At 36.1% G+C, this 25,106-nt stretch overlaps 4 protein-coding genes across 4 annotated transcripts; 1 reads left to right on the top strand and 3 right to left on the bottom strand.

Annotated features, from left to right (window-relative positions):
* Nucleotides 1-443: 443 nt before the first annotated feature.
* Nucleotides 444-5,220, top strand: LOC127803316 (ABC transporter I family member 6, chloroplastic). The gene is made up of 7 exons (XM_052339445.1): nucleotides 444-845; nucleotides 951-1,001; nucleotides 1,542-1,763; nucleotides 3,107-3,229; nucleotides 3,668-3,844; nucleotides 4,602-4,696; nucleotides 4,793-5,220. The coding sequence occupies exons 1-6, from the start codon at nucleotides 528-530 to the stop codon at nucleotides 4,686-4,688; spliced, it is 978 nt and encodes a 325-aa protein (XP_052195405.1). The 5' UTR covers nucleotides 444-527; the 3' UTR covers nucleotides 4,689-4,696; nucleotides 4,793-5,220.
* A 732-nt stretch (nucleotides 5,221-5,952) lies between these two features.
* On the bottom strand, nucleotides 5,953-9,608 carry LOC127803307 (uncharacterized). Its single transcript, XM_052339435.1, is given in 4 exon segments — nucleotides 5,953-6,473; nucleotides 7,373-7,623; nucleotides 7,626-7,644; nucleotides 8,737-9,608. Coding segments are annotated over 4 exon segments (1,080 nt in total). The 5' UTR covers nucleotides 9,283-9,608; the 3' UTR covers nucleotides 5,953-6,209.
* A 218-nt stretch (nucleotides 9,609-9,826) lies between these two features.
* LOC127803296 (probable beta-D-xylosidase 5) lies at nucleotides 9,827-13,162 on the bottom strand. The gene is made up of 7 exons (XM_052339424.1): nucleotides 12,695-13,162; nucleotides 12,109-12,414; nucleotides 11,759-11,928; nucleotides 11,563-11,663; nucleotides 11,121-11,474; nucleotides 10,624-11,037; nucleotides 9,827-10,535 (listed from the first exon to the last, which is right to left on the bottom strand). Exons 1-7 carry the CDS (start codon nucleotides 13,127-13,129, stop codon nucleotides 9,925-9,927), a joined length of 2,391 nt encoding a protein of 796 aa, XP_052195384.1. The 5' UTR covers nucleotides 13,130-13,162; the 3' UTR covers nucleotides 9,827-9,924.
* Nucleotides 13,163-16,499: 3,337 nt separating this feature from the next.
* Nucleotides 16,500-23,391, bottom strand: LOC127811871 (autophagy-related protein 18c). The gene is made up of 5 exons (XM_052352062.1): nucleotides 22,958-23,391; nucleotides 19,785-20,577; nucleotides 18,685-18,943; nucleotides 17,593-17,716; nucleotides 16,500-16,868 (listed from the first exon to the last, which is right to left on the bottom strand). The coding sequence occupies exons 2-5, from the start codon at nucleotides 20,553-20,555 to the stop codon at nucleotides 16,775-16,777; spliced, it is 1,248 nt and encodes a 415-aa protein (XP_052208022.1). The 5' UTR covers nucleotides 20,556-20,577; nucleotides 22,958-23,391; the 3' UTR covers nucleotides 16,500-16,774.
* Nucleotides 23,392-25,106: the final 1,715 nt, after the last annotated feature.

Raw genomic sequence — 25,106 nt, forward strand, 5'->3', positions numbered from 1 at the left:
TTTTAAATATATATATATATTTTTAGATAAGTATATATTAGATCTTACGAATGAAAAAAATTATGATATATTTTAATGTATTTTAAAATATTTAATAAAAATTTTAAAATATTTTTTAACTTTAATTATTTGATATCTTAATTTAAAAAATATTTAAATTTTATATTAATATAATTTTATCTTATTAATTTTAACCAACGTTACCTCTATACAAAAATTAACTTTTGTCCAACTTTCACCTAGAATTTTATACTATGCTAAGTAAATATTAAAATAAATTTTACGCCGGTGGCTAAAACTTTTATAATTTGATATAAATCTCTTATAATTTACTTTTAACGTTCAAGTTATTTTTTAAAAAAATAATAATATTTTTACCGAAGTATGTATAAATAGAATCAACGGGTCTTTTATTATTTTTTTTCTCAAATGCAAGGGTAAATTTGGAACTGCACCTTTCTACTTCTCTCCCCTTGCTTCTGGTTTGGTCTTCGATCCGCTTCCACTACAGAGAAGCAGAGATTGCAATGGCTCTCCTCCACACTTGCTCTTCTTCCACTCCCCCTTCGCTTTCCCATCCTCTTCCCTTCACAATTTCCGCGCCCAAGCCTCTACAATTCGTGTTTCCTCCCTGCCGCCCTCTCCGTCGCCGTTTGGTGGTGGGCCGGCAGCATCCGAGGCGCCTGACCGCTAGTCTCGCCGTCGAGTCTCCCACCGCGTCAGGCAAGGACCGCGGCGGCGACTCCCCCAAGCTCCTCCTCGAGGTTAAAGACCTTAACGCCGTGATTGCGGAGTCCAAGCAGCCGATACTCAAGGGCGTGAACCTCGTCATCTATGAAGGAGAGGTCTCTAATTTCTAATTATATATGCTAAATTCGTTCGCTTGTTTGTATGTATATATACGAACAGATTTATAGCTCTAAAGATGCTTACTTGTTCAATTCTTGTAGGCACATGCTGTTATGGGGAAGAATGGTTCTGGCAAAAGTACTTTTGCTAAGGTGTGGATGCTGCTTGAATTTTATGCCCCATGAGGCCCTGGACAAATAGATATTTACTTAAGAGAGTGTTGTTCATAGTATTTTTAAATTCAATTCATCATTCATGGTTTCCTTCTTGTTGCTTGTCAATCTAATTGTTTTGCTGCAACATCAGTTTTCAGATATGTAAACGGTCTTGTTTATATTGTGTTCTTTGAAGTTTTAAAAATTTCATGAATTTGTTTGATGTCTATAACATGCTCAGTTCAGAAGGTAATGATTTGTCTGGTGGTTAGCAGCCATTGTAATCTGAAAAGAAACAGTATTTCATCTAGTGGTTAGCAGCTATTGTAATTCGTTTTATCTAGTTGTATATGGGCATGCGTGCTTGTCTACTTGTCTGGTTAGAAGCTGTTCTAATTTTCTGCTTGTCCAATTCTATAATTGAGGCTCTGTCGGTGGATTCTTGACAATTGTCTTTTTTTCTTCTGAACAAGTTATTTTGCTGATCTATTATCATTTTCTTGTTCATAAACTCTTGATGAGGCCTTAATATTGTAGGTCCTTGCTGGCCATCCAGATTATGAAGTCACAGGAGGCAGTGTTGTTTTCAAAGGACAAAACATGCTTGACATGGATCCAGAGGAAAGGTCTCTTGCTGGGCTTTTCATGAGCTTCCAAGCTCCTGTTGAGATCCCTGGTGTTAGTAATATTAACTTCCTAAATATGGCATATAATGCTCGTAGAAGAAAACTTGGTTTGCCTGAGCTTGGACCTATTGAGGTGTGTAGAAACTATCTACTACTTTAAAAATTCATCTTTTTATTGGTTGGTCAGAGCCTACACTCTCACGTGAATCAGTATCCTCTCTGAAAATCAGAATTAATTTCAATTTTCTTTTAAAAAACAAGGAGTTGCAAAGAGAGAATCATGACTAAGATTATTCAAGAGGAAAAACCTAGAAAAACAGAAATAATAAAATGAGGACAGAAAGCCATAAGCTTTTGATGACCCATTGATGTTAGGGCCTATTTGATTTTGCTATGAAAATTAGGCTATTGTGTAAGGACGGCCACTTCTGCACCAATTTGCTTCTTATCTTCTAGATTGGAAAATAGTTTATGTTGTATACAAAAATACTCTTTTATTTTGGTCAAACACAATTAAAAATATGCACAAGCCTTGAAAGTGCTTCTAAGTTGTCTCACAGTACAACTAAGCATGCAATTAGTTGAAAAACTGAGACAAGGGAAGAAGATGGAATGCAAAAAGACACTCATTGCTTAGGAGTGTTATCAAGAAGAGCCAGAGCTACTTGCTTCCCCAAATACAAACTTTTTTGTTCAAACAATGCCTTTTGTCAGATTGTAATTGATTCAGAAGTATGATATTATTCTACTACTGGGGAGTTGCTTGATTTTTCTGTGCATCAGTCATTGAGCTTTCAGTGATTGAGGAATGTGTACTCCACATCTTGATTCAGGTGTCTGCTTCAAATTGAACTCTTGCACACCTTCTTCAATGGTTTTGTACTGAAGAGAAAGGCTTTTACTACAAGTAATAGTTAAAAAAAGGATTCCTTATTTTCATTTTTCTTTCTGTTTACAAGAGAAGCAAATTCTCCCACGTGTATGATTTTAATGGAGCTCTAAACTTGTACCGGATTAATGCATTAATGCCATACATACAGTGAAATCAACTTTTATCTTTACCGTAAAGATGACATATCTGCTTTCACAATTTTTCTGCATTTCTGGTCCCTTTCTAAAGGGCTTGATTTTGAACTAACTTACTTGGTTTGGAAGACATGAGGCAGAAATCTGGATTGTGTTTTATGTTGTTTGTTTGTATGCCTGGTCTAGCTAGTAGTTTGATGAGAACAGCACTTGCTAATTTTCTCTGAATAATATGATTCAACTACACGCACTTTATTTGAGCATTTAACTTTCACTCTCGTTCACCCCTTCCCTCCAATAATAATAATGATCAGATGATTTCTTTATCTTAAAGAAATTTAGATAAAGCTTGGATCTTAATTTAGTTCATTAGTAACCAATTACATTTTCTTGTCTTCATTAATGGTAATCGTTGAATTGTTCTATCTGCTGATAAAGTTTTCATTGCAGTTTTATAGCTATATCTCTCCCAAGCTTGATCTTGTAAACATGAAAATTGACTTCTTGAATCGGAATGTTAACGAAGGATTTAGTGGGGGTGAAAGGAAGCGGAATGAAATTTTCCAACTTGCGGTATGGATTCTTGTCTCTTGTTCTTTTTCATTGTACCCTACTGGCTTATAGAAGTAGTGTTCTTTTCTTCCTTTGCATTTATTTACTGGGATGTTGATGTTGAATTCATTAATATGAAAGGGCGATAATTTTTTTTTATTTACTTACTTCATGAATTGGACTGTGCAACGTGTAGCCAAGGTTACACAATTTGGCTTCGAATTTGTGGTTTTGTTTTCTTATTTATGTGAGGGTTACATGTGTAGCCAAGGTCACATGATGGTAATAGCAGCAATTCTGATTTCATTTGTTTCATGGAACACAAAAAGGAAGTTTCATTATTTCTGCTTCTGTATACTTCCTTTTTTCTTCTCCTCCTCTCCAGTTGTGTTCATTTGTCAGTAAATGGGAAACTCAGTGCAGGGATTTCTGAACTTTTCCTTTGTCTTTCTATTTCAGGTTCTTGGTGCAGACTTGGCTATATTAGATGAGATTGATTCTGGATTAGATGTTGATGCTCTTCAAGATGTAGCCAAAGCAGTGAATGGGCTTTTGACTCCTAAGAATTCTATTTTGATGATCACTCATTATCTTCGACTTCTGGAAGTCATTAAACCCACTTATGTTCATATTATGGTGAGCAAGTTATTAATCTCATATCTTATGAACTAGAAGTGATAAGAAAGGGTTAGACTGGAACCACCTATCTAATTCACCTTAAGCAGAAATCAATGGACACGTTTGAGTTCCATTCATATGCATGGCATGCTTGTCTTTTTTGTATTTCAGCATCAGTTTTCTAATCCTATAACACTCCAAGCATATACTTCACAAATCTGTGATATGAATGTCATGACGTGCCTGACCTTAGCAATATTGGAAATTTAAGTTTCTCTTCGTGTACTTTGATCATCTATTTTCTTTGTGAGCCCCACTACTCTCAGGATTGTAAGCAAGCAATACTAATCTTCATTGCCTGCACATGGCATAAGATTTGCTGCATTATCAAACCCGGAGAGCACATTGACCTTTTTGGCTTATGGATTAAACATGCTGAAGACAAACTTTTGTTTTTACAATTATTAGCTCTCAAAAAATATTTATATATTTGTCGCATCAATTATTCATCGCCTCCCTAATCCTCAGTGCCTAATTGTATTCTTCTTTTTTGTCATTGCTGTCTTTTAAAGTACCAAATTGTGTGGATATGTGGTGCCTTTTTAATTGTACATAACTGCATCCATTTGGCTGTTGAATAGTAAAAATATTCACTTTTGCTGAAAATATGTAATTTTCCACCAATAGATTCTGTTTTAAGTAAGCTAGGTTATAGTAAGGTTTTTAATTACATCTGCATCATTTGGGTTCATTCATAACATCCGTTTTCTTCTAGGAGGATGGAAGAATCGTGGAAACAGGAGACCAGTCAGTAGCAAAACGTATAGAGAAAGGAGGCTATAAAACAACTTCAGCGTCATGAAGCTGCAAGTATTATCACCCTCTTTTTACATTCTTTACTTCTGTCATCTCATTGTTAAAAACTCCCATTGACCTATACTACTACTTTCTGATCAATATTTGCAGCATTTGTGTTGATGGTGTGATAAGCCAGTGATTGGATTTGATTCAAAAGGAACAATGGGGGCAAGATACTTGAGTCCCGGCTGCAAAGTTGCTTGCTCTTTTCCAGAATTTGGGTATCAGCAGGCAAAAGCTCATGCGATAACATGTTTCTTCGGCTTTCTGTGGAGACCTGGAAGTTGTTTGAGGCTTACTGTGCTCCATTCAGTTTTGGTCAAATAGATGAGTTACTTCCAATTATGGTTGTAGACTTTTCTGCTAAAATACTTGTCAGCAGCAGGAGCAGTATTACGATTGTTCATTGAATAATTGGGATAAGGCATCTAGCAAATAATGAAGGGATAAGGGTGCCCATTGTTGAGCTGTGAGTTGGAGACATGAATTCTAGACTTCTAGTTGGTAATGTGGTTTATGCAGATGCAAGCTTCTCATGGCATAGGTGTTCTTTTTATTATTATCTTTTCTATGAAAAAAAGGAATAAATCCAAAATGTCAAAGAATATACTTAGTCTGAGGTTAGGGATGCAGCAGCCTCTTCTGCGTTAACTTCTTCTGTTGCACCTACGTGTTATATCCATGGGATGCGGCTGATACTACACCAGGCTAAGTTTCAGCCACATCATCAACGTTTCACCCATAAATCCAGAATGACCTCATGGCTAGCAACCAATCAAGCCTTTTAAGGACAGAGATTTGCTCAAGGAGGGACTTGTACATGAGACTTTTTTCTCAAACATTTAACTCTCATGCCACTTAAACTATAACCTTAACCCTAGTGGTTTAAAAGTCCCAGTTTTGAAAGATATGTCAAACTATTATCTGTCAAGGAAGCAGGGTATAATTCAAACTATTAGATCTGTTAAGTTACGAAATAGTCAAAACAGATTATTGCAAACAATTGACATCAGGCATGCTCAGCATGCACTCAAGACTCTTCCTAACACCCTCAGTCCAACATGAATATTCATGAAGAGATTACGACACCAGAGAGTTATTATCTAATAGAAATAGGCCAGTAAGTTTCAAGAAGTATTTCAACCACATCCTAGCCGTGTATCCTTGCTAAGGAGACTGCTTGAAAGTCCATCCATCTCCAAAAGGGGGAAAATAGCTTGCAATACTTGTTTACGTCCGGAGGAAGACTATTTTATTACAATGATCGATTGATCATCAACAGCAGACTGTCAGTGCCAGCCTAGGAGCAATTCAAAAATGTGCTATTCAGGAATTTAATGTCACAAAATTAGCCAGCAGCAGAGGAAAAGGTAAACAAACCTTTGGAAATTCAATGAAGATGCAACCATACATTGATCTTTGCACGGTGAAGACCTCTAGTCTTCATTAAAGATCACCAGAAAAAGGAAAAAAAACAGGAAAAGAAGAAACAAATGTGTCGAAAGTGGTTCCTGTCCCTGTGAAACTAGCTACCTTTTTCAAGTTTTTCAATTTCTTCTTGGTGCCTCTTTTCTGCCTCCTGAAGTTCTCTTTCAGCATCTTCCTCATCCTCCTTTTCATCGCGTTCTTCAAACTCTTTAGTTGCCGCCATTGCTTTCACAACAGGATCTCTGAGTTCAGAAATCAGTCCACCTCCAATCCTGTATTCATCTTCGTTCCCAATAAGAAACAGACGCTGGTCAGGCCCTGTTACCATGGGGATATCCACAGCCAATAACTTCATATTGTACTGCAAGAAAGCAGCAAATGCTGTTACATAGTCGCAATATGAGGGTGGGCAAATATTTCTTTATCAATTTTCACTTTTCATTAGCATGTGATGATATCAAGAGATATCTCTGGTCTGTCAGTCAACAAGCAAAAAAAAAAGGGGACATCTCTGATCTTGTAAAATCATGAGATACATATCTCAAGATTGGGATGCTAATAACCCCTCCCAAACCACATCTCTGAACTCTACTTTGAAATAGGTACATGTTCATTTTGAAGACCAACCAAAAACTCTAGCACGCGTTGAATAAGGCCCATAAACATGGTGATAGTAGACAGAAATACGGGTGGATTTTCATTTCATAATATGAAATGGTTAGAGGTCCTCACCATATCATGGATATAATATGACATTATTAAAACATTGCCATGCCTACCAAAAAATTCTTTGAAAGAAATTTGTTTTCTTGTTTTCCCAGTTCAATAGATTATGTACAGCCCTTATCTTGTCTTTCAGGAAATTTGTTTCTTTTTTTATTTTTCAGTTTCAGAAGGGAGAAATATCACGGGTGGACTAATGAAACAGCCAATAACAAATCACACTGGTGAATGGTAGATGTCTAACTTCATCCAGTAAACTGACTTACTAATACATTTGAGCTATGTTAGCAAGTTTGGAGTGGAGATCATAATCTTTCTAGCAGGACTGCACTATTGTAACATATGGTTTCCAGGCTAACCATCTAGCAATGCAATACTCTAAACAGGCAATCAGAATTTAAAGTTTTAAACCCTGAGCAAAACGTCAAAAACAATAGTAGAAAAAAATAATAACAAACTAACATGGATACTTGGTCAAGTAGAAACGGCCATTTCTTCATCTTATGATATTTAAAGGTGGCAAGGATCAAGATAAACCTGGCCCTTTTTATTCTTCACTTCAACACTCACTAGACCTTTTCTCTCAGAACCTCGTATAGGGAATATAAGAAAACATCTTTTGCTTCGTAAACTTGGCTTGAAATTCTTTATCATGATTCCTCCTCCTGACATAACATATGCTCTCAAATCAGTCCCTGAAAGAGGAGCACCCATAACCTCAAGAATTCCAGCATTTGTATTAAGCCTCGTCATGGCCATTCTATAAACTTTATCAGGATTGACTGTGATCTTGAACGGAGATACAAGCCCTTCACATAACAAAAACAATGCAACAAAACACAAATGAAACTCCAATAAAAAAGGAAAAAGGCCACCATTAAAAAGAAAAAAATGCTAAAAATGGTTGATCTATTCATGTTGGCTACAAAATGCATACTTTTGGTACTACTTTATATCAAATTTCTCATATACTTGAATCAATTAGACCCCCCCCCCCCCCCCCTTCTTTTTCTCCTCTCCACACACACAGGGAAGAGAGTGAGCCATTTGGTGTTGGAGCAAAATGACAGGTGAGGAGAGTTAGTTACTCCTCTAGTACTGATATATAGCAATAGAATAACAACCACCAAGCCTTAATCCCACTACATGAGATTAATTACATGAAGTCCAAATTGCAAATCATCTTTATCCACTTACATATCTATACAAATAGCAAAAAGACTAAAAGGACCAAAAATTAGGAAGCTAATACAAAGATCAGTCAGAGGAAGTTGAGTGAGCTAGTTAAGAATACATGAATATTAAGAATGCCAACCATTGAGCTTACTGCAAGTATAACAAAATTGCTTTGTTGCCATCTGGACAAACAAACAAGATACTGCAGAATAAACATAATTTGGATAAGTGCAGGACTGGGCTGATATCATTACTAAAATCAAATCAAGATTTACAAGACAGAAGTTCCACGAAGAGACCTCCAGCAATCTAAGTTCAGGATGGGACCAAAACTATGAGGAAGGCAAGCATAAAATAGAGCATCCAACTGTTTTAACAAGTCTAAATCTCCTATTATCATAAAAAGCTCTGTTTGAATTCCATCGTCTAATCAATCAACATTCCTCTACAAAAAGGAAGTCTACCAAAACGGAAAATGTAAATCTGATCATTTCAGAAAAACAAAAAAAAAATCCCATCAAGGTGACTTATTCTTGAAAGTCATCGCCCCCACAATGTGAGGACTGATGCACAAAATTTATAGTATACTAGCATTTCCCATCCTTGTCAATTCTCACCGATCCACGATTTGCATAATTAGATCAGGAAATTATCAACAAGTCTCAGTTTCTGTTAAGACTGAACAAAACTAATAAACAGAGAGAAAATTCAGATAAAGAACTCACAGTGAATGCCACAATAGCACTGGAAAGAGCAAGAAACCCATACTTGGCCAGGCCCTCAGATATCCCAACAAACAGGTTGGCAATCCCAAACAAAATCCTCCACAGCAAAATGCAGGTCAAAACCCCTACTCCGCCCAACAAAACCAGCGAATTCCGCTTCCAGAAAGCCTCAACTTGCAGTCCAACCGCCTCGCGGTACCGCGCCAACGCATCCCGGACCGCCGCGGCGGGATTCTTGACCACATTCTTACCAAAGTTCCCATTAATTTTACTGCCCAATCCCGAACTCTTGAAACTGAAGTACCTAAAACCCAGAAAGCTTCTGTTCAGCAACAAATCGGATTGGGGGCTCAATCGATTTGCCGGGTTCTGGAAGATTCTAGACGATGATGAGAAGTAAGTTCGCGTTCTCTGGCAAGGCGAAATCCATGGAGAGAGAAGCTGAGATATGCCACTAGAGGTATTTAAGTTTTTCGAGGGTTTTGGAGGGATTTGACGGAACTGGTAGATATTTCTCAGGATGAATCTTGCCGAGGGTGTTGACATCTCTCTCTCTCTCTCTCTCTCTCTCTCTCTGTGATTAGATTAGATTCACGACTGCACAAACTCGGGAAGCTCAGAACAGCTTGATTCGTTTATTTAAGGAAACAGTAAAGCAAGCAAATCCCGACTATTCCAGCGGTCAAATATAAATATTCGCAAACAGTGTGTATATATGATAAGACTTGCCCGTACGGATGAGCGGATGAATTGAAGATTGTCCTTGCTTGAGCCCTAATTTCCCTGGGCAAGAGGCAGCCGTGCTCTGCTCAGAATTGCCATCGCCAAGTAAAAAAACAACGCCGGACTCAATTATGCCAGCCCGTATAAAAATTCATTCTTTTTCTACTAAATATTCTAATTTAGAAATTGAAACACGGCTTCAAACTACAAAGGGATCCAATTAAAATTATAGAAAGATCCCATTTTTTTTTTTAATTTCTAGAGAATTTGAATAACTCATTTTAAGAATTTTCTAAGTTAAAAATAGAAAGTAAAGCATAAAATTACATGCCCCATTTTATTTTCTATGCACTGATTGTGATGGTGATTGCATAAAAAAATAGTTCATTATGAACCTGAAAAAGATAGTTTAATATGGTGCTAACCGAAGAAAAAAAAAATCACTAATCTATCTAAATCTTTCTTCTAATATTTGAAGTTAATGTTAACTGGAAACGAGACTGCTCCATCTCCAATCATGATAGTGTGCCTCCCTGCTGGCAAAAGATGGTTGGCTGTGTAGTCCACAATGCCAAGGCTCTTGCAGGCATTCACCACAAACTTAATAGTCATACTTCGTCCTGCTGCCACGGAAACCCTCTTGAAGGCGATTAGCTCCTTCATAGGGGCCCCGACAATGCCTTCGGGGGGTACTCTGTAAACCATCACAACCTCACTTCCATCCCTCCTCCCCACGTTCTTGACCTGAACCTCAAACTCGATGTTGTCATGGCATTTCAAGTCCTCGATCAGAACTGCAGGGCACATAGGCTTGTATGCGCTTGCGCTGTAATTCACATTGCGGCAATGTTGCAGCTTGTGGAGCTTGATGTTGAGTGACCTTTTGGAGGACTTGAGGTTGTAGTTGAACTGGGTGTAACTGAGTCCGTGCCCAAATGGATAGACTGTGGAGCCATTGAAGAATTTGTACGTTCTGCCGGGGTAGCCCAAGCTCTCAATTGGTCTAAATGCCATGGATGTCATTGGCAACATATCAACATAGTCGGCTCCGTACCATGTGAGGGGCAATCTTCCTCCTGAAAGTGTAGTAAAATGGAATGGTTACATCGAGATCATACAGATTTCTAAATGAATGTGCACTACAGATGATAATAGGAAGCATACCAGGATTGTACTTCCCAAATACAACATCAGCTATGGCTCGACCGCCTTCTTCACCGGGATAACCAACCCACAGGACAGCCTTGATCTTTGGGTCGTTCTTGACAAAAGAGATGTCAACTGGACCACCAGACATGACTACAAGAACGACGGGTCCTTTGGAGACACTGGCAACTTGTCTGATGAGCTGATTTTGGTAGCCCGGAAGCAACAGATCGACTCTGTCTGAGCCCTCAGCCTCAACCGACAAGTCCAACCCCACTATAATTGCAGTAGCATCAGCTTTCTTTGCAGCTCTCATGGCTGGGAATATCAAGCTCTCATTCTTGCAAGCAACATCAGCACAACCGGTTTCATATCTCACGTTTCCAAATGCAGAGAAGCCGTCCACAGGGGATACATATCGACAAGGGATACCTATACACAAAAGAAGATTTAATTTGATTTTGACTAATTTCTTCCTTAGAGAAAAAAATCAAATTATATATATAAGCAGGCACCTGCATAGTTTCCAATCATGACTTCGGTGGCATTGGCATGAGGCCCTACGACTGCTATGCTCTTAATTTCACCATAGTTCAAAGGCAAAGTTTGATTGTCATTCTTGAGAAGAACAATCCCTTGCCTTGCTGCTTCGGCTGCCAATTCCACGTGTTCTTCAGAGCAAACATCGGCCTTGCCCAGGGATTTAAACTGAGGGATGCCATCAAAATAGCCTAGTCTCATTAGCACAGTGTAGAGGTTTTTGAGGGCTTTGTCTACCTCTGCCTCCCCAACTTTCCCTTGTTCCACTGCACTGCCTGCATAGTTGCCATAGTAACTCCCGATTTTGTACCCGCAATCCAAATCCAAACCTGAACGCCAAACAGATATGATTTAAATATATTAATCCGTGGAGGCAACAAACAAAACAAACAAACAAAAAGATGAGAGAATACTAGCCTGCTTTGAGTGTTTGTGCAACAGCATCCTCTGGTGTGTCGCCTAACCATTTGTGACCATCTATCATTACTTCTATTGAATCACAATCTGAAACTATGTACCTGAAAGCCAAAATTAGTGATTTGAGTTTTTGATTGTCATTAATTAAGATGTTTGATTTCTCGTTCTCAAATTAAACTCGACCGATCTTACACACCCGTGAAGGTCCCATTCTCCTCTAATGGTGTCTTTCAAGAGTTGTGGATCAGCACAAATAGGTATGCCGTTGATGCGGTTAAAGGAACACATTACACTGGAAACATCTCCATCTTTAACACACATCTCAAAAGGTTTAAGGAATGTCTCTCTCATATCTTGCTCCATAACCTACGAAATTAATACAAAAATAATTTAGCATAAAAACGACATATATACTGAGATAGTATTTGTTAAAATATTATCTAATTAAACCTTTATTGCACTATACATGTGTCGTGACAACTCTTTAAGTAAAAATCTTGAATATAGTGATCATCATCATCATGCACTTACTTAATTACAACTTACCTTTGAATCAAAATGGAACCTATCGGATCCAAGCCAGCTCTCAAGATCATATGCAGCATAGTGCTTGCAACAAGCAGCAACCTTGAGAGGCCTAGAGTTTAAATCTGTAATGTTTTCGGTGCCTTCAACATCTTGCAGGCCTCTGACATAGTTTACAGCATATTTTCCAACCACCAGAGGGTCTTCGCCAGGCGTTTCTTGACTTCTTCCCCACCTGGGATCCCTCACCACATTGATATTTGGGCTCCAGAATGTTAATCCAGCATGCCCCATGTTATACATGGCTCTTGCCTCAGTTGAAACAACCTACAATAATAATGCAACAAAAAAACAAATTGAAGATTTGCTATTACAAGTATCTAGTGACATTCAAAATATTTAAGATTACTACAAGTGAGATCCAAATTGGAAACGTATTTTTTATATTTTTTTAATATTAAAAAATAACTATAAAAAGTTCTTGAAATTGTAAAAGTAACCTAAAAGCTTTTTCTTTTAACCTTTCAGAAACAAAAACGTTTCAAAAATTCCAAAATCACGCACTAGATAAGTTCCCCTCCCTGTATCACAGAAGGGTACTACTGACCTGGCCAATGGTCTTCCAGAGGGACTCATTGAAACTTGCAGCGGTGAGAATAACGGTGGGGAAGCTGGTGGCGCCGGGGATTTGGTCGTCGAAGAAGGTGGCCTTACTGCCCGGTTGGCCGGTGTCGGCGACGCCATGCAGCGCCTCCGACCACCACTCGTACGCAGGCAGGCCAATCCTGGGCACCCCAGTCGCCGTGTCTCCCAGCTGCTGCGCCTTCTCCGGCAGCGTCATCCGGTCCACTAAGTCCTTCACCCTCACTGGGTATGGCAGCGAAGAGTCGCAGAACCCGAAATCCTCCATCTTCAGCCCCAGTTCTCTGAACCTAGAAGCATCGCAGACTTGGCCGAAGCTTCTGTCGGCAGAGATTGAACTGGCAAGGAAGGCGATAGAGAGAGCCAGAAAGAACCAGACAACAAAGCTTGGCTTCGCCATTAATGTTGGTACTCTTGGTGCCAATAATATGCAGACTATTATTAATAATACTAGCTGCAATCAATAACCATCAGACGTACGTACATGTATATATAGGGTCCACAGGGAGTGAGACCAGGGCCAACAGATTTAGTTTATCGATTATTTCTTGGATATATATATCAGAAGTCTAGTTCTGATCAAACTTGAACTACCTTAATCTCCTCAAAACCTTATATAATTGTGATTTTCTCAATTAAAGATAAGTTTATCACCTTGAGAGAAGTACTTTATCTAATTAAACTCGTGCATTATGGTTATGATTTGTCTTTGGCTATGGGTACATTTTGAATATCATTGTTCTACATAAATAATTAAGCTAATTACTAAAACACACATAGACACATATATAAATATATATCCTGACAACACTTTTAATAAATGACAATAAAGATAAGCATATATATATATATATTACCTTTTATCTATATCAAATTAAGATAAAAAGTTGGTTGGAATTGAGTATCTTAATGGATAAATCAAGTTAAGATAAGAAGTTGGTTGGAATTCAGTATCTTAATGGATAACAACAAACAATCCCATAGCTATTTTCTTTCTTTTTTAAAAAAAAAAAAATCATTCAAATCCCATGGCTATTTTCTTCCAACGTAGAGTCATAAATTATGAATTTTTCTCCTATAAATATCATTAGATTAATTTGTGTCTACCAAATGATATGATAATGTATATATTAAATTAAATGGGTAATGTATGTATTAGTTTTGTAGGATATCTTGATTGAAATAGATAAATTTGTGTTTATAAATTAATTTGGTTTTATAGACACACAAATTTTTGTTTTATCTCATCTTAATTAGATAAATTAACCGCATGCTCTCTTCCTATTAACTTGCTTGCTTTAGTCCATTATAGATAAGTTCATGATCATGACGAAAGAGGATCAAATTAAAAAAAAAAAAAATAGAATTCGTCTCTAATGATTGTAAAACTTAAACATGTTTTGGTTCAAAAATTAGATAAATTGAAAAGCACATGCCATGCACTAAGGCCCGCAATATTAAGGGGCCACCCCGGCAAGGCCCATATTATGCTAGCCCTTTGGGCTAATTCGAGTTGGCTTGCACATTTTTGTATTATATTTTACTTTTTTGTTATAAAAATAAAATTTATAATTTTGACTCTACAAATTTTAAAATAATACATTAAGATAATGCTAAGTATTAAATGACTGATACCTGTAACTGTTTTTGTTATCCCAAAATATACAAATAAAAAGTTACAATATACCTATGGGCTTACAGTTTACAAATTATAATGTATAAAAATAAGAATATTACATTAAATTATCTTTATATTAAACCAACCTCAATATATTTTGAGTCATAAAACTTTTAAAATTTTAAACTGCATATATTTTATTTATTGGCCTCGTGAACAAATTCCATACAAAGCGTGATCCCCACCTACACGATCTGTCGTACTCGGGTTTGACAAGTTCGAGTCTCACTCGCCATTTGACATCACTAGTAGAAGATCATAAGTTTACTCGTCTTGTAATTTTTGTAGAAAATAAAATCTATTATTTCAGTTTGGGAGAAAAGATTATGGTTAATGTGAGAATGGGAAAAACAAAAAGAGGTTCTTAATTGCAAAGTGAAAAAAATGATGCCCACAAGCTAGAAAACATATGTAAGGTTTTGGAGATGGGGCTAACTCCAGAAAGTATGCTTCCTCCTACCCACAGCATATCCACAACTTAATGCATATCTACTACTCGTATCATATCAGCGCAACATTATGGACACATCGTGTGATTAATGTTTTTGGAAATGTTATGATTAATGTTTGCCTTTATCATTATTATATTTTAACAATCTACCCCTTTGTCAACCTATTGGGGTAGATTAAAGCAGAAAATCCTGCCTTGCAACGTTAGAAGATGACTTTTTCCTTTTGACTTTTACACTGGTCCCTTGAGCCTTAAAGAGGTGGTCACCCACCGCGATTCCTAGTTTTTTTTGAGATTTTGAAAAAAAAAAAATTGTTGTTAAGTCTACATAAAGCACATAAATAGGATAGATTCAGAAGAAGGTTGGATTGAGATTCAACCAGTGTCAGTCTCCCTAGACATCAATAAATATATATATATATATGCATGAATGGCAACATCTTTCTATGCTTTGATTAAAGAATCATTAATATTATGAATTCTTATGTAATTTTTTAATGCCTTCAGGCTTTTGCGACCACCTGCCCATAAGGGGAGCATCAGGATTGCCTTCCAGACCCTTGTTTTTGTGTTTTAGTTATGCACTCAGTTTTTTTTACCTTAAAAGTTATGGTGATATCATAATTTTGAAGGTAAACTTATCATGGTTCAACGATGTTGATGATTCACACTTCTAGTGGCATCAAGTGGCAAACATTTTTGGACTCTAGAAAGCTGCAGGATAGTAGTCTATACAAAGTTACACGTGACACTCCCTTAATTAGCACCAATCAATCCAATTCGTGGAAGATGTCCTGTCCTGGTAATAAAGTGCTGCAGAGTTCCTCCTCCTCCTCCTCCTCTTCAAAATGCTGTAATGGACTTGAGATCCATCGCCTGTTTCATCAAACAGCTTCCAAGAGATGGCTGGCAAGCTTGTAACCTGTACGGTGAATATTACCCTTCATTCTTGTTTACTGTTTGTTATGCATCTTTACAACTGTTTGCAGTGTCGATTGCGTGAATCTACATCATCAGACGATGAGTACCGTTGGTCGAGGAATCAGTTTATTTAGGCGGTACAGGAATTTTGTGGAACGAGGAGGAGGAGGAGGAGGTGGCAAGTTAAAAGTACATTCAATAATTTGTCTGATCAATCACTGAGGTCACATGAGGAGGTGTCAAGTTAAAAGTACATTCAATAATTTGTCTGATCAATCACTTGAGGTCACATTGTTGTTTCTGTCAAGTAACATGCTTCAATTGTAAACAGTAGGAATCCTTCAGTGCTGGGGTAAAAGCATATGCATGATGAAGGGCTAAGGAAAGAACTTGCTGCTATGAAGGAATCGGGTTTTGAAATTTAAGCTATGCAAAGTTACAGGGGAAGCACCAGTCTAGAATCCAAGATTTTCTCTAATGGGTAGGTAGGTTGCTCCAATTTGGATGAACTTGAGCCAACATCAAGATCATTTTATGTGAAACAACGATTTTGATGTTCTGGATCAATTAATAACAGTCATAATAGGTCTACTGATCATTTTCTTATGGTTTTCCTGGTACAATCCAATATTACTTCATTTTAGTTTTATTTTCCTGAATAGTCTGAACCTGAGCTAATGGTTTAGTGTATGCAACTATACAAGCATTGATTCTTAACGCTTTCAGAACATTTAAGTACCCAATTTGTTGCTCATTTATGCCACAAATTACAAAAATAGTCCTACAGTACTCTCTCTCTCAAGATTTCTAATATAAATTATATAATATATATACATATATCAAGGGAATTAGAAAACCATCCACATTGGCAAACTTAAATAGGACCTCCCTTCAGTTTATCCAGTTTTTTTTTTTTTTGGGGGGGGGGGGGGGAGGGTTCCAGAATTATTATGTAAGATATTTATAGGCATATATATATGCAGGTTTCAATGTACTTATTTTGGCCGGCTGTCTGTCTTGAGAAAGCGGACATATTCCTGCTGCGACAACTCCCCTCCATTCACTGTATCAATACCGCACCTGTAAAAGCTGATGGCAGATAGCAACCAATGTGTATCAGGACCAAGAATTCATCTACTTCAGTGGTAGTAAATTAATCAATAATATCAGGACCAAGCATCCATGTCATTTCCAATCATATAGAATTGTTGTTCCTTCTTATATCACCGACTCTAGGTCAATCTACCTAACTTAAGCTAGGAATGAAAACCCAAAGGTGCCAACCCAGTGGGAAGGAGTTGGGACTTAAAACTGAGAACAGAGGTCTCGTGTTTATACTGTGTCATGAGACTTCGGTGGCCGCTGGACATACATAACTAACATAAGTCTTTAAAGGTAAAAGGCTGATAATGCTATTATGCTACCATTGATAGCCCAACGAGTGCTCTGCTTACTGCCTGAACAACCCATGGATATATAGTGAACAACAGAACATAAAACTGGCCTCAAGGAAGCCTAGTCTCATATGGAAGGTAGGGGGGTTCAAGTGAGGCTCCTATAGCGCTCTAAAGGGATTTTGGGTTAACCCTTTTGGATTAGTAAATGGCATGCTCAGTGTATGAGACTCCTCAATTTGCAAGGATCACGGTCATACTTGTATATATCCTTCCTTTTTATTCTTTTAGCAAAAAAGGCTATTTACATAACTCAAACCTGTGACCTTCCAATCAAGAAGGTGCAACTTCACTGTTGCTACCAAGGTGCACCCTTTTGGATTAGCAAAAACAAAACACGGAAAAATGTAATCACGTACCTTCCATCCATGCCAGCTACAATGACAGTGTTCTGAGATCCAAACCCCGTAATGAATTGAGTGCACTCTGGTAAGTGAAACTGTGCAAATGACCATTCAGAGCTAAAATATTTAGGCAACACTCCTGAAAGAACATGAAAACGTGAGTCAGGGAACGAGCTGTTAAAGCCATATTCACTTTAGTGAGATGGGGAAGCCCTGCAGTATGGAGTAGTTTATAGTTGAACGTGCCCATCAAACTGTGTAGTCCATGAAAATATAAAATAGGTTAAATATCAGTTGAACAAGTAACAACTTCCAGGTCCAGGAAATTTGTTTGCAGGTCCAGAAGAAAGTTTCCTGATCTGAATTAGGTAAAACATGAAAAGAAGGGGCAACAAAACATGGCAAACCTATTTAGCCTCTTAACTGCTGGACAAATAAAAGGAGTATGGAAATGTCGAATGGGTTTTGAGCCATGGATTAACAATCACCAACCCCACTAGATGCAAGTAGATCCCATAACCTTAAATTATTCTCATAGGTGCAAAGAACAGGACTTAAGACCCCCGACCATAGATGCTAGTACTAACAGTCTTAGACCATTTGACCAACCAGCTTGGTGGTAAAGATTGGGGTTGTCACTTGTCAGCTCCAGAAAAAATATGCCGAGGGTCATTCATTTAAAGTTCCCAAAACCATTTTAGAAAATTGATCTTAAAATACCCCAATTTTAGGAAGTAATAAAAAATTATTTTTTCACCGTTTTAGCAATTGTTATCATAGGAAAATGAAAAATTACATTAAAAAAAAAAAGTGTTCTTAGAATTTTCAGATTATTCAGTTTCACAAATAGCAAAAACATAACGCAGAACATAGAAACCTTACCCAAACGAGCTCTAGAATACCATATTAGTACTCTATTCTGCTTACTCTTGGCACCATATTGACATGAGATTGACTTGGCAAAAGATAAAAATTAAAAGATAACTTTATCTGAGCTCAAAATAATGGTAAATTTTAAACCTTTATCACATAGCAGGAAAGCAAATATTTTTTTGATAGCCATTCTAAGATTCATATCTAGAATAATTTATGGAAAATTCTCCATACCTTTAATAAAAGACAATGATGAACCAGGATTGGTATTGTTACTTGGAGAGATCAGTGGATCCAGGGAAGATGAGGAATTCTGATGAGCCATTGCTGCACTTTGACTAACACTAGAAGAAGTTGGTGAATCCTCCCCTACCACTCTAACTCGCAATCTGAACAAATGAATGGTACCCTTGTCACTTGATACAGCCATCCATTGGACATTAGGGGAAAGGGCAATGCTAAATATATCTGCTCTATCCAAACCTCTGCGTACCTATTTAAAACAAACAAGTTCAAGTAAGCAGGTTAGAAAATTGTCAGTGACCATAATAGAGGCATCCACAGTTCAGATGAAGAGATGTACGGTTGACAAAGAAAACAGCCAAAAACTTACAGGAGTAAAGATGTGGGGGTAATGTTGTGATAGGTCTAGCCCATAAGAGAAGGAATTAATCAGAAAAAAGACATGGATTCCAAACAGGTGGATCCAATTACACCAGAATGTGACAACTACTGAAGGCAAACTTACAAGCTTCTAAAGATTCAATCAACCAAAATATCATAACATAGGTTTAAATGGAAGAGTTTTTATCCATCTAATAGAACAAAGATCATGTAACCTACGCTTGGTTTTAGGATGGACATTATTCCTGCTCCGATAGCCATATAGTTAGTGTCTGACCTTTCAGGAAAAGAGCCAATGTTTTAGGAGACACATTTAATAAACTCACATCTAGTGAATCTTGATTTCTTTATTCATCTCTAAAGGCAGTATCTTCTGGTCCATGTATCAAGCGTAATTACAACAAATTCTTGACCTCCACTCAAAGAGAACTCGTAAATTTAAAGGAATAGATAAAACATAAATTCATTTTGATTAAGACAGCATTGACAGCCTTCTACAGGATTTTAGAATGGCTTGGAACTTAAGGAAAAGGAGGGCTTTCATTATCTATATACTGGTTCAAACTATACAGATAACAACATTATTTTTTTTCCTTATTGGAAAATTGATAGCAATATTTAACCCATCAACCAGCCAAAGAGTAATACAGAGCGCCTTAAAAAGAAGAAAATGAAAAATAAAATGATTAAAAGATCAACCACCAGAGTACCTCCTGTAACCGAGTCCCATCCATTGTATTGAAAATTCTTATCAAAGTCCCCTTTGTACTGGCAGTAGCAAGAAGAAGTCCATCCATTGTTAAGGTCAAGCATGCTATTTGAGAATCATGAGCACTTATTAACTTGGTCATATTCAGGCCAAAGTGTTCAATTCGAACCTGCCCTCGTCGAAGACCAGGACAAGCCAAAACAGATGTATTCAAGTTATGTGAAAGGGAACAAAGTCCCTTGGGGTTTGCCAGAGTCTCTATCTGGTGAAGAAGCTTTAGATCTACAAAATTGTAAACATATATTTTGTGCTCAAGAACAACAACAATGCAATCCCGTCTTAGTTTCACTGCTCGAATCTCAGACCTAAATGAAAATTCTCCAATGCACCTGCTCTGATGATCATCCCAAATCACTACTTTACTAGGAGGGTACTGAGTATTGCCTTTACCACCAACAAGTGCCAGAATATTGGACCTGTATAGCATCTCTACAATTCCAAATCCTCCACTTTTAAAATCCCGCCTGAAAGTTTCCTTGAGAGGATCACAATTGTAAATACGAAAACCACGACTTGTGCCAGCAGCAAAGCAACCATAGTCCTGATTCCATGTTACACAGAGCAATTCTGTCTCATCATTGTCTTTGAAATCTGGTTCTATCTGGCTAAAAGGACCAGAAACCCTAGATTCACAGGTAACTAGCCTCGAAGGCGGAAGTATTCCCTGAGATGTTGAGACAGACGAACTTGTGGGGGACGATGGAATAGTCATGAGAACGTGAAGCAATCAGACACTGCAGAAACACAGAGCATCCATTGCCAGAACAGAACAAGTTAGACTCACAATAATTATTCAGAAATTCAAAAGATGATGCTAATCAGAAAAGCAAACATAATATTGATTACCCACTTTTTACCTGACTAGGTCGATGCTGTTGTCTGAAAAATTGATCAACTTGACAACAAGCGTATAAAAGTAGAATATTAATCTCTCCCCCCTCCCCTCTCTCTCTCTCTCACACACACACACGCACACAAATTTGTTATACAGCATCTAAAGATATGATGAACATGCAACGCAAGCATTAAAAAACCAACCATATTTTCACAATCACCCAAATATCATGAAGCACAATCCTCTGTTGTAGGTTTTCAATTCATCATTAATTTCTGAAATGTAAGGGTCGGAAAATAATTCCTTAGAATGTCAAATCCTTTAGAGTTAAATGTTAGAACCATCTGATGACATGATTGAGCATGAGCTCCTTACAATAGAAATTTGTGAAAACTTGAAAATTTTGATAGAAGATGAAAACCCCTTGCAAGGTGACCTCTTTTGTTTAAATTGCCTCTCTTGATGTCCTTCTTACAATAGAAATTTGGGAAATATAGTTCCTTTTGTGGAATATGGATCATATGGCCATGGATAGAGAAAGCTGAAGGTATAGATTTATGTAGCAACCCCACCTAGTAGGATTAAGGCTTGTGATTGTTGTTGTAGAATTAGTGTCATCTATGTAAGACTAGAAAGGATGGGGAATCAGTTGATCATTTACTTCTAATTGTTTGGAGGCTTGCATATTCAGGGGCGGAGTCACCTAAGGCCCAGTAGTAAATAAGTATTGAAGAAAGTAAATATATAATGGCCTAGTAGCAACAATCACAACATTTTTTATAATTTGCTCATAATTTTATTTTTTTACAATGATGATGTAAATAAAATTAAGTATTAAAGAAAATTATGAAGCAAAGAAAGCAAGCATGGAAGAAATTTATACCGAAGAAAATAAACAAAATAACAAAGCAAAAATTGAGCAAATTGATGTTGCACAAATTCCTATAGATTTCGGCTAAGAATTACAATAATGGATTACAATGTCAATTTTCAGGATCAAATTAGAAGAGCCTACTTGCAAAGAAGTTTGTGTTAGCCTCAAAATCAAGACGTTTCATTCCAGCTTGGTTTAATGAATTTGATGATTGGTTGGAATATAATATAAGCAAAAATGTCATATTTTATTTATACTGTTATCTTTTTAAAACAAGGAGATGGTGATTCTTTCATGAAAGAAGGGTTCAATAATTTTTTTTAAAAAAAGATAGACTTTAAGTTCATGTTAGAGATGCTAATAGTGCACACAATTAAGTTCGAAACAACTGTGAAACTTTAATGAATCAAGAACAAACACTGTGTGATTATCGAATTCGTCGAAATGCATCAATTGATTGTATTCGACTTTTTCTACAACAAGAACTAGCCTTTCATGGTCATGATGAGTCTAAAAATTCAAATAATCAATATAATTTTCTTAAACAATTGCAATTTCTAGTATGAAAAGTTGTAATAAATAATTGTAAAAAAATTATTTTAATATTATCATTATTATCTTATTTTTAAAATTATATTTTTTGTATTTAAGTTCGCCTCCACTGAACCAAAATCCTGGCTCCGCCCCTGTGCATATTAGGAGTTTGTTCAACTCCTTTTCAATGAAAAGTGGACAATGCCAGCCTTTGGGTGTCTTGCATTTTCTGGTTCTGGCTTGTCCAAGGAGAGTGAGGGAGTTTTGGCTTATTATTCCTCTCCATGTTGTGTGCATATGTGTAAGACAGAAACAGAAGAACAACTGAAAATCTTGAAAGCTTTCCTTTTTGTCCTAAACGAAATACTCTCATTTCTATTTCTTCTGAGTTATGATCCCAATTGTATGTAAAGAGTTTCTAAATGATCTTGCTTTATAAGTTTTAACCCTTTAAAGAGGTTTCAGATATATATAGCTGCCTATCAGATAGAACATATATTACAAGTGGTATACTGGCCCTAACTACAAGCTATCTTATTCTCTTTGGACTTCACTACTTCCAAACCAAGAAAACCACAATAGCAATAAGTGTCAAGAGTGTAATAACGCCAATAACAACTACACTGCAATGCAGAAAGTATAGGTTGCGCCCCCACGGGCGTAACACGGTTGGTACCCGGGTAGCAGATTGCAGCCAAGAAAGTATAGGTTGCTTGGCATACAAACATGGATTACTTAACTGTACACCGAAAATAATATGGCATAACGTGAAAGAAAAATAAACGGAAGCTTGAAGTCACCACGAATTTCAGATTCCAAACAAACAGATCCACGAGTAAATTGTGAGAAATGAAAGAAATCAGTAAATCACCTAAGACTTCCGAATGGCCAAATCCCCTAATTCCTCAAATTCCCCGTTCCAAGCACGATTCAGCTCGATCGAAACCGTCGATAGCTAGCTGTTTCCCTACACTAAAAAGAAACAGTATCGTCAACTGTTTCGATTCAGGAAAAGAGTTTGAAATTGTGAACACTATAGTCAGACAGGGACGCTGAATTATAATCAGAATTTAGTTCGATTCCAAAGCGTGATTCTTCCCCTCGCGCTCTGATTCCGAGGCGATCGGCGAGGGAGACGGCTTCACTTCGCAGAGGATCGAACCATCGAGCTGAGATCAGCGCCGTGAGAGAGAGAGAGAGAGAGATGTGCGGTAGAAGCAGATCGAGTCGAAACGGAGAGAGAGAGAGAGAGAGAGAGAGAGAGAGGGGGGAAGAAAATTTTTCTTAGCTCCAGATGAGGACACGTTTGGAGCGCGTCTTGGAGAAGATAATTATTGAGAGTTTTAAGTCAATCTAATGATCCAGATGAGTCCAATTTAAACTGAAAATTAATCTAGCTTTTGTGATTATGATTTTTTAAATTTAATCTGGAATCTTTTTTAAATTAATAAATTACTATATATATCCATATATATTAAAGGTTCTGCTCATAAAAAATAAAATATTTTAAGTAAAATAAGTAGTGTTTGAATTTTAATTTTTTAAATAAAATATAAGTATAAATTATTTAAAAAAATAATTATTGAGTATTTTCCTAACTTAATTATGCACTATTTAGGATTAATTACTAAAAAAAGTTTCAAAAGCAAACTTATCAAGTTTTAAAATTTATCAATTTTACATTTTAACTTCCATTTCTACATAAATTCTATTAACACCCATCAAATTTTACATAATTAATACTCTTCTACTACATTAATTATTAAATTAATAATATGTGCAGAGTCAAATTTAAATTTTTTTTAAAAATCAATTACTAATACATCAAAGTTTACCCTACAATATACTATAATAAAAAAAATAATAGTCACACCATCGCACACACAAACAAATACAGAAATTTACATGAAAAACTCAAATCGAGTAGAAACACAAACAAAAAAAAACAAAATATATCATTATGATAATATTGATACTACAATAATGATATAACTATAATAATTTTAAGGTATTAGTCACTTATTTATAAATCTATTGCTTATTTATAAATATATATAAAAAAAATTAAATAAATTTATATTCTAATTAAAAAATAAACCACCAAAAAAAAAAATCCTTATGAGTCTCTAAAAATATAAATCTTCAGTCATTGATGTGTCCGATCACAGTTAAATTTAACATCCTAATTAAACTTAAATTTGAATTTCTGATCACAATTATATCACTATAAATTACATAGATTATATTTTAAACAAATCTCTAAATGTTTATAGACTATATTCGCATATAAATTTATCTGAAAAATGTATTAGGGGAGAAGATCACCTACCCTTAAAAATTAGTCAGGCGAAACTCGAAAACTCAAAAAAAAATATATTAATAAAATATACTTTTGTTACAATAGTTTCATATTCATATAATTCTGATATAAACATATTATGACTTAAAATTGGACGATTAAATAATATGTTACATATTATTATATTCTATACTTTACTCTATGCCTGTAAAATATCTTTAGATAATTATATTAAAATGGAAAAACGATTTCCTTAAAGAAATTCAGAAATTATTTTGATTAGAAAATCACTTATAAAATATTGATTGATATTTTGGTGTTTAATATTTAAAAATAAAATAATAGTTTTTTGGGTAATTTATGGAATAATAACAAATGCATACTAATTTGCCTTTAAAGAGATAATAAATTCCTAAACTTCAACGAGAATAACTTTTCACTCCACTCGTTAAGTTAGACTCAATTAATGGGTCGAGTTTGCCCACAAAATGATTTGACAATAATACCCCAACTGAGTCTTAATAAAAAAACATTATTATTAGTCTCTTTATCTTTTATTAAAAAATTAATTTTAACCAAAAACATTTAATGACCCATAAAAATTAGTAAGTTCATAGCCATACCCTTAATTCAAAAAATATAAGGCCCTATTCTCTTCCTTATTTTCAGATTATTTTTAATTTTTTAAAATAATAAAAATATAAAAAAACTCAAAAATAAC

This window comes from Diospyros lotus, chromosome 1 (genome assembly GCF_014633365.1).
Source record: "Diospyros lotus cultivar Yz01 chromosome 1, ASM1463336v1, whole genome shotgun sequence".
Taxonomy (NCBI): domain Eukaryota; kingdom Viridiplantae; phylum Streptophyta; class Magnoliopsida; order Ericales; family Ebenaceae; genus Diospyros; species Diospyros lotus.

What these genes read in the sequence shown, in the direction of transcription:
- LOC127803296 (XM_052339424.1), bottom strand. Translation starts at nt 13,129, where the DNA reads ATGGCGAAGCCAAGCTTTGTTGTCTGGTTCTTTCTGGCTCTCTCTATC. An exon ending in GGTTCCATTTTGATTCAAAG is followed by an intron (nt 11,929 to 12,108) that starts GTAAGTTGTAAT and finishes TTAATTTCGTAG; the next exon opens with GTTATGGAGCAAGATATGAG. An exon ending in ATTTGGGAAGTACAATCCTG is followed by an intron (nt 10,536 to 10,623) that starts GTATGCTTCCTA and finishes CTACACTTTCAG; the next exon opens with GAGGAAGATTGCCCCTCACA.
- LOC127803316 (XM_052339445.1), top strand. Translation starts at nt 528, where the DNA reads ATGGCTCTCCTCCACACTTGCTCTTCTTCCACTCCCCCTTCGCTTTCC. An exon ending in GCAAAAGTACTTTTGCTAAG is followed by an intron (nt 1,002 to 1,541) that starts GTGTGGATGCTG and finishes TTAATATTGTAG; the next exon opens with GTCCTTGCTGGCCATCCAGA. An exon ending in ATGAAATTTTCCAACTTGCG is followed by an intron (nt 3,230 to 3,667) that starts GTATGGATTCTT and finishes TTTCTATTTCAG; the next exon opens with GTTCTTGGTGCAGACTTGGC.
- LOC127811871 (XM_052352062.1), bottom strand. Translation starts at nt 20,555, where the DNA reads ATGACTATTCCATCGTCCCCCACAAGTTCGTCTGTCTCAACATCTCAG. An exon ending in ATCATTGTCTTTTATTAAAG is followed by an intron (nt 17,717 to 18,684) that starts GTATGGAGAATT and finishes ATGTTCTTTCAG; the next exon opens with GAGTGTTGCCTAAATATTTT. An exon ending in GTAGCTGGCATGGATGGAAG is followed by an intron (nt 16,869 to 17,592) that starts GTACGTGATTAC and finishes ATCTGCCATCAG; the next exon opens with CTTTTACAGGTGCGGTATTG.